The following is a 13528-nucleotide window of genomic DNA, read 5'->3' as shown; positions in this document are numbered from 1 at the left end:
CTTTTCATTAATTTCTCCCATTGGCATTCCACAATAAAAGCTGCATTGTGACAAATGTAAAATAGGAGAGTAAGACAGCAAATCACTCGATGGGAGAGGGGAGAAGAGATGATGCATCGACATGCTGACTTCACAAGCGCCAGCGCCGATTTCCGCGATCGCGATGTCGTCACTGCTGGTAATGGCAAGAAGCAAGAAGTGGTGAGTGGTGACTGGTGACAGTCAGCGAGTCAGCCAGTCAGTGACTGTTCGTCAATCTAAATGGATGGTGTATTGTAATTTTATTGTATTCATATTCAAAGTGTTCTAGTTCAGTGCGCCTAACTCTCTCTGTCACTTTTGTGAAAAAAGTGTAACAATACGTATCAGCAGCCCGAAAGAAAATACGTAGTAAAAATGGGTGAAAAGACTGGTAAGTGATAAAGCGGACTTTTTTATCATATATCTGTAGACAAATAAAAAATGCATAGAGAGAAAACAATCAGAAATTCGAACATAAAATTGTTTTCATTTCAAAATCGACGAAAACGTGATCTTTCCATATTGGAAAAATTATTCGACACGATCTTCATGCGAACACCTTTCTTTCTTCGACATTATTATTCTGAATGAAATTATTCGAAGAATGCTAAAGTATTATTAAAAGCGTAAATTTTAGAGAAATTGCAATAAACTTATGAAGGATAATTGTCAATTTTATCACGCGCGATAAGACAAAGATAGGCATTTTATGAACACGTTTTCTCATTTCCTTCGAGCAGAGCACATTGTAATGACACCAAAATGCAAGACTTCGAATTCCACAACACTGATAATAGAGAGGCAAACCTTGGAGCCTCCGGCGGAGAATGGAAACGAAAACAATGTTCACATTGCTGGTGGCGATCACAAAGGAATTGTCATCAACAAACAGGCTGTGGCTGGTATGTCTTTATTTAATTTCCAGTTGATATTCGACAGATTACAATAAAATATCAAACTCTTACAGTAACGAATGGAGAAGTATGTCCTGCCCAGCTTTGCCTACAATTCAGAGTGTTTCTAGTGAGCGCACAGACTGGAAAACATACACAGGAACAAAGAACTCTTCAATTCTGGTTCACTGATACCCTCTTCGAATCGGAACAGCCCAGCATTGCACAAGAATTTTTCAGAGAACTTGTCACTCCGCAGGAATTTCCTAGAGGTGAATTGTAATATGATACATATTGATTGATAAAGCACGTACATTTCATGGAACTGCTTGAGACCAAATATCTCCGATCTAACTGAAGAATATAAATGAATAATATTTCTATGCTGCTCTTAAGCACGAACTAAGATCTAATTTTAAACTGTTGAGAGCAGGAAAATAAATTTGGATCTCAATTCTTGCATGATATTTAAGAAGGAATAGCAAATTTAGCATTTATGAAATTTTATATTAATCATATAATATCAATTTATTTTTTGCAAATTTTATTTAATTGTATTGATAAAAAATTGAACTTATTTTTCTTTGCTCTATATATTTCTATGATATTAATTGATTTCTCTTTCTCTCTTCTCTAGATTACGTGGGTTTTATAAAAAAGATAATGAAATTGATGCAACATAAGTATCCCAGTATTAAAAAACTGGAAATAGAGTTAAGACAACTAGAAGAACCAATCACACTTCCAAGCAGACCATGTGAGTAAATAATTATTTTTTCTTTATTATGTACTATATAGATATTATGTACTTATTATGTACTATATACTATATAGATTTACATATATATATATATATATATATATATATATATATATATATATATATATGGAATATGAATAGATTTTAATTATACATTTTACATATATTCTCATTTTCGAGTACAATCTTGTTTTGGCTAATAAACCAAAAAGTTTATACAGGAGAAGGATTATTTGATTAAACTGATTGTGCTTAATGGTTCTTTATTGAAAGATATTGAAGCAACGTGTCTCAAGTGCACATTGCAGCTGAATTCAAAAGGAAATGCATACTTGACTAAAACTCTCTTACATATATCCATTATGTAATTTCAGTCAGAGTTTTCCTATGTATTTTGTGCTCACAATTATATTGTATTAAGCGTGAACACCTATTTTATACTTAATTTCTATTATTCACAGCTACTGGTCACTTACTATTCACACTTCCTCCCTCTGAGAAAGTTATATGGACATCAGGTTCGAGAATGAAAAAATTTCAGCATTTTTGTCACATTTTATTGATGTTCTCTTTTTCTCATACACAGGCTAATAATCCAAACAAAACTGATACACACAAAATAAAGTTTCTTATAACACAATAATTATTCGAGGCAAAATAGTTGTGACTTTTTTTCAATATCATTCTATATTTAATAAAAAAATAGCTGGTAGACACATATATATATTAAGTTGCTTGGCACAATATCATCTGGTAACCATAACAACATTGGCTTAACATAGTTTGCCTAGCATTATGATTTGTATTGCATTGATTTCTATATAATGATATTCCATTTAATATTTCATTTAAATTTGAAAAAAATAAAACGATACATTTTTATCATTTTGATTAAAATCAAAACAAAATATGTCATACAAGCTTATAAAATGCCCATTATATTCTTTAATCACGTAAAAAGATTTTCCGATCTGTTTAACAGAACGATCACTAGAGAATACATTAATTAGAGTGTAAAAAACATCCCACTTAACTACTTGACTTGACCTGGATATTGTATTTCCTACAGGGTGCATATCTACCCTATCATACAGCATGATTATAGACATATAAAATTGTTATCCATTATATAAAACACATTTCACAATTTACTTACGCAAATAACTTGACATATTATATAATAAATATTAATTGTTTGAATATGGATTCTTTTAATTAAAATTTTATTTCTTGACAATGTATTGTTTCATCTACATTGATTTTAAATAAAGCAGCTCGCATAGCATCAAAAACATATGCACGTATTATTTTATATTCTTGAAATTTATATCATTTTTATTTTCTCTAAATTCTGATTACTGCTAATTGATTATTCATTAACGAACTACATAATACAATAATATTGCCATTTTAGTTCCCATTTTGTAAGGAAATGCATCCATGTAGAGCACGAACCTTTTAATCATGGTCATTAGCTACTATATATGTTCAAGTTTCACATATACACTTTAGCTGTATCCTTCACTAACGGTTCTAGTTCGATTCTAGCTATAGAAAAAAAACATTAGTTAAACTGTGCACTATATTACAGCTGTACGACGCATATCAAAACTTTCACATTTCTTTATATTAAGAAAAATTAGAAGTTACTTAATATACAAATTTAGACTCATCTACACTCTCATTTACACATGGCAGAAAATTTAACTTGCATATGGAGTGCTGTTATTCTTGTCTCGACACTATTAACTATAATTTAATATTTACAATAGGCATACGTGCAGCTTTAAAATCTGCCAAATTTATCAATTCCATCAATTCAATTACACGATGAAATAAATTTTTCTTCTTTTTTTTTATTAAAAGTATCTGCAGATGAAGCCATCATGGGTCAAGTGATTGAGTTAACAGTAGAAAAAGTTCTGGAGCTCATTGAATCTGCCTATCCAAATCCAATAACTGTGATTGACATGTCAAAGTAAGTACTTGTATTAAATAGAATTTAAATAAAGAGATTAATATATTTAAATAGAATTAAATATATTTAAATATATTTAAATGTAATTATTTTTATAATCAACTATCATATAATAATTAGTTTTTAATAATGTTGTTTTAGGGAACATGGATGGGAACCGTTAGACGTGGAGGCTAAGTTGAAAGAACTTCAAGAGAAAGGGCTCATTAAAGCATTGGATCATGGGGCTTTCACACGTGTCGCCCATGAAGATACTCAGATTCAAGTAATTTATTATTATTTGATTATATGTAACATCTTAAACTAGTTTTTTTCCCCCCCATTAACTTACATGTCCTCTAACATTGTAAAATTTATTTTTAGGTGGTGAAGCAAATGCCAACAATGGCAAGCGCAAAACAACCTACCATAGCTATTATTACAGCTCAATATTGTGAGAAACTTGCTGTGGATTCAATGATTGAAAACAAGGAAACCTTTGTTCGCTACACTACTGTTGGTAAGGTTTTTTAAAATTTACTATTTACATTTTAATATTTACTTCATATTACACACAAGAGTGATAATTCTAAAACTGTAACTCTGAAACTATAACACTGAAATATAGACCTGACTAACGAAATATAAACTAATTCCTATTCTATTCTCATGAGACAAATAGTGGTAACTAAATTCTTTTAAAATATTTAAAAAATTATTCTATTAAATCTTTTGCTTTTATTTTTACATACTTTCTCTTAAAACGTATTATTGCATAGAATTGTTTTTAAAAATTTGTAATCATTATTTCTACTAAATTTCTATCATTTTGATTATATGCTTATTCCTTCCTCTTTCACTTCTCTATATGCAAATATGATTATTAATTTATCTTATCTATTAATTGGCGGCAAATACTCGAACAATATTGGGAATGTATATTTCACTATGCATGAAACTTTAGGTACTGCAAGCTCACCAGATACGACAGATGGAGTTCCGCGAGTGATATGCCGTTTTGGTAAAGTAGTTTATAACAAAAATCTATATCATTATTTTAATATCATTTCATAACTTGCCAATTGCTTGTGATTGAAGAATAATGCAGGGACGTGATGCTATAACATGTATTTCAGAACACAGTGTTTGTATTACGCTGTAAATCCATTTAATGTGTTATGTTAATCATTTTCTAATTTTCATCATAATAATTTCTTTTACATATTATGAATATTTAATATTAACATAAAATGTTTTTGTACAGCTTTATGTTTGTTTTATGTATGGTGTTTTTATGTATATGTTTTGTGTATTATGTTTATTTTATGGGATACATGCATTATATCATTTTGTTAAATTTTATCATATTTACAATATCAACATCTTTATTTTTAAATTTTTTTATTTCTCAAGTATTTAATATATTGTAGCAAAGAAAAATATTTATTTCTTATTTTTTCTTTATTATTGTTAATAATACTCCTTAAAAATTTCAGTAAAGTATTTATATTCTCAATAATTGCGAAACACATATTCTATAAAATATATTCTATAAAATATATTCAGCATCTCAACACACACAAGCAAGTTTAACTTTTTAACAAAACTAAATAAGATTTTTAAATAAATTTTTATAATACTATATGTATTTATTTCCATTATATCTAGTACTATTTGGGAAATACATCTATATGGAATGAATTTTGTTATCTATTTTATTATCACATATATAACACAGGTTCCATTCTACTTTGTTGATAGCCGCACAACGCACAATGTATCATATGCAAATCAAGAATAGACGGAAACATAAACTCTAAGGTATATAAGAATATGAAAAATAAATAGCTACTATTTGTTACAGGGGAATCAAACGTTTATACTTTGGGCAATATCGGTGCACATAGGATTGTGTGCACTAAATTGCCAACTGTGGGCCATACTAGAGAAGCAATGACTGCAGCTGGCAATACCATTACTAGATTGTTAGGTGTGTACACAATATTCTTTTCTTAACTTTTTTTTTTTTCCAATTTTATTACACATGTTCCATTACACATTGTTACAATCTTTTATTTTTGCATTTGTGTATACAGGTACGTTCCAAAAGGTGGATTTTGTTTTTCTTGTCGGAGTCGGTGGTGGTGTTCCTCACTATACAGATTACAATAAACACGTGCGATTGGGTGACGTAGTAATATCGCATCCAATGCCGTACAGTAATAAATATACATACATTTATTGCGAAAGTGCCAAGATGAACGAAAATGGGAATTATCATTTCGAGACCAAAGAATATTGCCCGCCAAATCTCGGTCTTCAAGAAATCGCAGCGTCTCTTAAAAAAGAGGTCATTTAGTCGATATTTACATGAACGATATTATATGTATATTTGTTGATTCAAACTATTTATTTATTATTATCTTACATTTTTCCGTAGGCTGAAAACGAAGCATTTCCACCATGGCAGAAGTATACGAAGGAAGGTTTGGAGAATCTGATCAATCAATCAGAACATGACTTTAACGCACCATCACCAGAATCCGATAAGCTATATATGGCTATTGGAGAAAGAGATGTTATCGAAGTATCCCATCCAATTGCACCACAGGATTCCGTAAATAAAAGGTAATTGATTTAAATTAATTTGTTTGAACCATATAAATAAATCCATATTTTAATATATAGGTATAATATACTATATATAAAAAAGTATAATATACTTATATATATATATATATATATATATATATATTATATTAATATTGTATTAATATTATTACAGAATTGATGGATGTTCTCGAATTCATCTAGCGCCAGTAGCATCTGGTCGACAAATCGCACGAGACGATCAACTTAGGCAAAAATTCGCAAGTCGGTTCGGCGCACTTGCATTTGACGCGGAAATGGATGCCGTGGTAGAGAGTATTTTAGGTAATTGTCGTGAAAATTTCGTCGTAATTCGCGGAATTGCCGATTATAAAGATGGTACCCGAATCAAAGAATGGCAACCTTACGCGGCATTAGCGGCAGCTAGTGTAATGAAAGCCATAATCTGTGTTATGGATCCACCGACCAATGATTAATGTCGCTCCTTCGTGTAGATTTTATATAGCATACAATGCAACCGCATAATTTTTTTCATAGGATAAATGGTAAAGTTTAAAATCAAAATGACTGATAAGTATTGCACAAAGTGCGCAAAAATAATATGTAGTCGATTAAAATAGGTTCTTCAATAGGTTCTTCATTCGTAAAAGTAGATTCTGCAACAATGCTTTATTCTATATTATAATTCATGTGCCACTGAAATCTTTTAAAGATTTTTTCAGGTTAGTGCCATTTTTACAAATGTTTAATTGACAGCATTTTTTAAAAAGTATCTTCCTACAGTCATATTATTGACATTGAAATCGGGATTAATCACAGTTAAGCGTTCTCAAAAATATCAAGGAATATTCAGCTGTTACATTGGTCGCTTATTGTTTAAATTTCACTTCTTCTTTTTTTTTTTAAATACTAGAAAAAGAATAGTGCCATGGTTATTTCCCATAATTGTCGCATAATGAATTATGAGACGAGAGACGAGACGATTCCATATCAGTTTCTTGCGAGGATAAACTATATTCGTATTAGATATGTTAAACGGTTATATCAACATATCTATATTTTTTACTTGAACATCAAATCAATGACGTTTCAAAAAAGATTGTTCTTTAGATAGATGATGAGTTTAATATCTCTGTTTAACTTAATTTGGCGAAATAGTTGCATTTATATTTGCTATGATTGAAATAATGAAGCAACTGTATCAGATTTAAATGATATATAGGATATTAATTTCTATTCTATTCTCAAGGTAGCTGATGGAAAAAAATTAATAGTGATTCAGTCAACTTAATCTTACAGAATAGCTAGCAAAATAGTTTGTTGCATTCGTACTTGCTGTGATTAAAATCATCAAACAATTGCACCATGTCCAAATGAGACATAAGATACAAATTAAACAAATTCTAGAGCATATAAACTGTTCTAGCATTAGATGTGATAGACACAACTGGAAACTGAAAGTATATTTAATAGTATTTATCAAATCAGAATCAAATGTCGTTACAATATTGCTGGAATTATACTACATGTTTGTCAGAGCATATATATATTGATGTTTTCAACAAATATTTATTCTATATTCACGCAGTATACATCTACAAGGATCATAAATGATTTTTTTCTGAAATCTTAAATTATGATGGGACATACAACAAAGATTTCTTTTAAAATGTGCCAATGTGTTCATACTTAAATTCACTGCCCTTATAAAATTTGTATACTATGTTCATAAACTATTTCGAGAAATTTTCTGAACTTTTAAATCAAATTTTTTCAAAATGCTGTACCATTTCTTTGTAATCAAGAAATTCTGCATTTAAAAATTACAGGGTAGTGCGCATAAGTATTTAATATTTAAATATCGAATTTGAGAATATGAACTTAAAAAGTAAGAGAAAAAGTATAAAAATATTATACATATATAACATATATGTATAAATGATATTAATGATAAAAGAAATCTTAAAATTTTAGTAAAAATCAAAAATAATATAAAAACTATAAAAGCATGATTGATTCCAACTGAAAATGTCTTAAAACTGCATAAGCAAAATATTTATATTTATTTATTTATATCTTTTTATTGTGAAAATAATTTAATATTCCATCTACATACTTCATGTGCTGTATTGTGCAAATTCAAAAACATTTTTTTATCAGCATATGTAAAAACTGTTTTCGAAAAGTTTTTATTTACTTGTAGTGCATAACAAGAACATTGATAAGCATTGTGTGAATGATAGAAGGACTTAAAATCAACGTGAAACGATAAAAATCACTTGTTGCGTAGAAGCACATATTTGAAGTTCTATAAAATATATAGAATGATTATGATATATATGTATATATACGTATATAGAGAAAGAGATACATAAATATATAAAATTTCTGTATTATACAGAAATAATAAAATAATATATACAATATATGAAATCGGGCACATACACACGTGCGCGCGAGTTTATATTCTAGAATATTAAATTAATTTATGTGACAGCAGATTCCTATTTTAGGCCTAAAATTAATATACGTTACGTACGATTGATAAAATTCTTTTGTTATGATAATCGAGGTTTGGAACCCGAGAAAAAATGGACACAAGAAATCATATATGTCTACATGTATATATGATCTTATATAATTACATAAGTTCATTTTTTCTTGGAAATCTTTAAGCTTCCATTCGCATTTGTGTTATTATGCGCTTTCAATACTAGTCGTATAACTGTGTTTTTTCTATCTGTATTTATATGTACTACTTATTATTAAACTACGATAGATTATAAGTGGCTATTTGGGGGGGGGGGGGGCGAGACCAATATTATTATAAAACTTCTAAATTTTTATTTTAATGTCTTTATATTTTGAAAAATATATATTTTATTGATTTTTATAGATATTATCAAAATGTATTTTGTTTTGCTATACTTAATTATATATTTAATTATTTATTATTATAATTATTAAAGGATTATTGGGATATCGAATCGTTGTAACTTTACTAAAAAATGTGTGCTTCACATTTGTCCGTACATAATTTGTTTGTAAATTAGTCTTCCGATATAAAAACATGAAAATTTATTATGAAAAATCTGGAAATAAGATCTTTGAGCTTACATTAGATACTAAGAAATGGAAAGTGCCCATATAACGGTGATACAAAAGAAAATCGATACTTTATTATAATTCATAATATTTATTATAATTACAAAGCGCAAAAATTTTGTTGCGATTATAAGAACTTAGATATCGCTATTGAATTGAATAATTTTTATGAAAAATGAACGCGCAACAATTAAAAAACACTGCATACTTTCATATATGAATGATTGTAATGATCAGAAGTCCGTGAATGATAATATATTTTATTCATCAGAAAGCCGCACGATGTTGGTCCAGAAAGTAGAATAAGGCTTGGTATTTAATCTGCTTCACAGCAGAAAAAAAGCTGTGATAATTCCGGTATTTTTTCGTGTAAGACAAAATAACGTGGTATTAACCATAGAGTAGAAAATAATCAATTTGTCGATTTTATTACTGGAACTTGTGCACCGTAATTTACACATTGTGCACATGCGGAGATGGAATGATGCGATAAATATACATAAATTTAATTGAGTAAAACGTGTATTTTTTCGAAATGCATCTAAGTCATAACATATGTCTTATAGCACAAATAATTTAATATTTATTTACACTGTAAGATTATTTTCATTGCTTTGTGACAAATATTACAAAATTAAGTTATGTATGTATGAATGTGTATTATTAATAATATTATTATTGAATATACAATATATATATTAATATCGTTGATAGATGATACTTCCGCTCCTCGATAAGATTTTTTAGAGATTATCTTTCTTGAATAAAATTTATTTTTTCAATATCGTTTGCTTTCTCGGTGCCATTATCAGATTTTATGGCTTCTATGGCCAGTTCCTGCATTTCTCGTTCCTTCGAGTTTAATTTAACATATTGATTCCATGGTTGCTCCTTTGAAGTGCCAAATATTATATATATGATACCACCTACTACTGAATTGGCAGCAGCAATTAGAAAGACTAAACGCCATTGTCCCACATTTTGCTATAGATAAATTTTATAAATGATATTACAAAAAATTTAAAGATATAATGTTTGTGCGAACATGTATAATCTTTGTACAAATTAAACTTACGTTATTATCCGTTAGTATACCAACGATTACCGGCGAGATAAAACCAGTCCATGTGCCAATCATGTTAGCGAATCCGAGGAGGATGCTGGCGTAGTTCGGACCGAGGTCAACAAAGTTTGTCAAGGTTGCAGAGGATAAGGCACCATTAACCGTTGTACCGGTTATCATGAAGACGATCGCGGATAATGGATGACATCCGCTAAATCCGAGAGCTATGATGAGGATACCTTGAACGACGGTACAAACGAAAGTGGCCAATTTTCTGACATTCGTCAAGCTCAGTCGCTTCGTACGTAGTAACCAGTCGCTCATGATGGAAAAGAAATACGAGAAGATCGTTCTGAATACGTGCGGTGTTCCTGCCAGGATCCCAGTCTGAAAAGATAATCGGGATTTGAATTATGATTATGTGGAAAAAGATAATGATAATCCAATCTACGGATGTTGATTCAATATAATATAATTGAAAAATCATTGAATAATCATTACAAGATTATGTACGCGAGATGCGTAACTTACAGTATTAATATTCCAACCGTGAACGAAGTTGAAATAAATCGGCGCCTGTGTCATCAATGTCAAGAAACCCCAAGCACTGCTCCAATGTGCAACAATAGTGAGCCATACCGGTCCTGACAGAATTATTGATTTCCAAGGGATTTGCGTTTTTTCTTCCTTGACAGATTTGACGATGTTGTCCATGATATAATTTTTCTCGTTATCGGAGATTCGCGGATGCTGCTGCGGCGAATCGTACACAAGAAATTTCCATAAGCAGTACCTGCGATTTGTGACGAATAAATCACTGAATCGCATATCGAAAAATAATGTGCAGAACATCTAAAGACCATCTCTCATCACGAGTTTGAAATAATAGCGATCCCCTAGATACACTCACCACATTATACTTAGCAAAGATGTCACGTGGAAAGATGCACTCCAACCGAAAGAACTGGTAACAGCTGCACACAGGGGATAAGTAATCGCAGCTCCCACAGAACTTCCTGAAAATTAGTTTGTGTAAGTTTGGTGTAAATCTTTGTTTTCCGTTGTACCTCAGTCTCACATATATAACGTGTGTGAAAATAGTTTGCGTGATATTTTACCAAGATAAGCGCTAACGAATCTGCTTCTCTCGTTTGGCGGAATCCACTTTGCCGTCATATCGTGCATCGAGGGCCATATAACTCCCTGAAATAAAAATAAACCTTAATAATATTTTTAGAGATATATAAGCAAATTTTAAAAATCAATCAATATATGCTTTCTAATTTTTGCAAGAACGTGTAGCTTACCGCGATTAATCCTTGCAACATTCGAAGAATTATCAAAGCGTATAGATGCGTCGCATAAGGAATGAGAAATCCTAAAAGAGCCGTTAATAAATTTCCTAAACCAAATACAAGTTTCGTGCCATATCGCCTGGCTAGAAGGCCACCAGGCAATTGTAATAACCAGTGCAACCAGTAATAAGCACCCAATATCAATTCCTGTTCGTACTCGTTCCAGGCGAATCGATCTTCATACTAAACAAAATTGCAAAATATCGAAGAAAACACTCCCGAAAAAGGTCGACACTAAGAGAGATGTATATTATAAATTTTTATTATAAAAATATATATTAAAAAAAATATATTATATCTTTTCAAAATACCGTAATATTTTCGGATGATGGATTCGTAATCGAGAAAGATACGTTCTGGGAAGTTTCGTTGGTCCAGAGTAATGTACTATTTTCTACATTGCATTGCAGGACCGCTATGGGTTTCGAATGTGGTAGCACCATTGCGACTATGGTAAGGTTTAAGTTTAATCGCAGCATATAATTAATAGCAAAGCCAAAAAAGACTAAGAACCATAAAACATCTCGGCAAGTAAACAATTCCTTGCCTGTAACAAGTAGAAGTACGATGTTTTTGTCTTTTAGAGAGAAAGAATTTTATTATAAAGATCATCTTATCTCTTTGATATTTTAACATTATCCTCTTTTCTAAAAGAGATTTTACGGAAACGACTGTACACACAAAATAATTAAAAATAATTATATTATGTTATAGAATGAATTAAATTGGAAGACACATATTTTTGCAATAATCTTTTTTATATTCTTTGATATTTTATGAATTGCAATAACATATCCACAATCAAAAGATATTTATCAGAGAAGTTTATCGCGATAATCAAACATTAAAAATATTAAAACATCATGAAAAAAGATTTTATCGAATAATATTGTATATTATAGGCAGAAAATTCTTTTTTCATGTACTTACTTTTTCCCATTTTTGCTATTTTATAAATAATATTGGATGTTTAATTAATAATCATTTATTAAGATCACGTTGTTATAATCTATCACTTATTTTAATACATTCTTACACATACAATATTTTATTTCAGATATGTGTGTGATTCGTTACAAGTTCCAAGATGCAAATTTTATTTTTCGTTTTATATCCACTTTTTCCGTTTAATATTTGAATGAATTCTCATTTTAATAATACAAATTTATCTTATAGCAAATATGAGTCTTTCTTGATATTTTTTACTTATGTGTTAATCAATTAGTGTCACGGCAAACACTGCATGACTGTTCCTCGAGCAGAATCGTGTGGACCGCAGAAATCTATACAGATATCCTCTACTCTTGCAAAAATCATGATAAGCAACGCGCCTCTGTTTCATAAAAACCTTTAAATTCTGATATTGTACATTCTTGTGACGCAACGATTTTGTAATATTAATAAAAGATATTTTTCAGTATCTTAAATGATCGAAAAGTCATATTCACATAATTTATTTGTGCTTTATCTTTATATTTAATGATAGGATGCATATTTTGAATTATTAATAAGATAACAACGTCACACTAATTTGCTAACGTTTATATTTGTCACATATATACATTCTCTCTTAATAATTAGGTACTATGTCATAAGCATATAAATACGAAATATATCTATCATTCTTGTTATTTATTGATAATAACAACACATAGAATAAAAATATATTTTCATCCTCTCTCTATCATATACGTATAATTTTACATACTTTTAGTACGCCCGCGAGATCTTATTGCATTCCTTGATAAGACATTATGCATCTGA

The 13528-nt window shown here is 29.8% G+C and overlaps 2 protein-coding genes across 5 annotated transcripts; one reads left to right on the top strand and one right to left on the bottom strand.

Annotated features, from left to right (window-relative positions):
- The first annotated feature begins 62 nt into the window (after window positions 1-62).
- LOC138941290 (uncharacterized) lies at window positions 63-10033 on the top strand. 4 transcript variants are annotated; one of them, XM_070310843.1, is made up of 13 exons: window positions 63-412; window positions 762-923; window positions 989-1186; window positions 1552-1671; window positions 2136-2192; window positions 3541-3652; window positions 3794-3917; window positions 4016-4151; window positions 4596-4652; window positions 5496-5621; window positions 5728-5981; window positions 6072-6259; window positions 6417-10033. In XM_070310843.1, exons 1-13 carry the CDS (start codon window positions 397-399, stop codon window positions 6715-6717), a joined length of 1851 nt encoding a protein of 616 aa, XP_070166944.1. In that variant the 5' UTR covers window positions 63-396; the 3' UTR covers window positions 6718-10033. The 4 variants fall into 4 exon arrangements, with proteins under 4 accessions (XP_070166944.1, XP_070166947.1, XP_070166946.1 ...); XM_070310846.1 differs by lacking the exon at window positions 4596-4652 and having other exon boundaries at window positions 64-412; XM_070310845.1 differs by lacking the exon at window positions 2136-2192 and having other exon boundaries at window positions 65-412.
- On the bottom strand, window positions 9474-13026 carry Napi-t (Na[+]-dependent inorganic phosphate cotransporter). The gene is made up of 8 exons (XM_070310848.1): window positions 12695-13026; window positions 12076-12311; window positions 11717-11947; window positions 11528-11612; window positions 11320-11425; window positions 10941-11202; window positions 10422-10796; window positions 9474-10330 (listed from the first exon to the last, which is right to left on the bottom strand). Exons 1-8 carry the CDS (start codon window positions 12702-12704, stop codon window positions 10097-10099), a joined length of 1539 nt encoding a protein of 512 aa, XP_070166949.1. The 5' UTR covers window positions 12705-13026; the 3' UTR covers window positions 9474-10096.
- Window positions 13027-13528: the final 502 nt, after the last annotated feature.

Source organism: Polyergus mexicanus, unplaced genomic scaffold (genome assembly GCF_030449975.1).
Source record: "Polyergus mexicanus isolate NDT 795.1 unplaced genomic scaffold, iyPolMexi1.0 SCAF_18, whole genome shotgun sequence".
Taxonomy (NCBI): Eukaryota; Metazoa; Arthropoda; class Insecta; order Hymenoptera; family Formicidae; genus Polyergus; species Polyergus mexicanus.
The sequence above is the reverse complement of the archived record's forward strand: the minus strand, read 5'-3'. Positions and strand labels throughout refer to the sequence as shown.

What these genes read in the sequence shown, in the direction of transcription:
- LOC138941290 (XM_070310843.1), top strand. An exon ending in CACACTTCCAAGCAGACCAT is followed by an intron (nt 1,672 to 2,135) that starts GTGAGTAAATAA and finishes TATTATTCACAG; the next exon opens with CTACTGGTCACTTACTATTC. An exon ending in ACTGTGATTGACATGTCAAA is followed by an intron (nt 3,653 to 3,793) that starts GTAAGTACTTGT and finishes ATGTTGTTTTAG; the next exon opens with GGAACATGGATGGGAACCGT.
- Napi-t (XM_070310848.1), bottom strand. An exon ending in TGTTGCAAGGATTAATCGCG is followed by an intron (nt 11,613 to 11,716) that starts GTAAGCTACACG and finishes TTTTTATTTCAG; the next exon opens with GGAGTTATATGGCCCTCGAT. An exon ending in TCTTTGCTAAGTATAATGTG is followed by an intron (nt 11,203 to 11,319) that starts GTGAGTGTATCT and finishes CACAAATCGCAG; the next exon opens with GTACTGCTTATGGAAATTTC.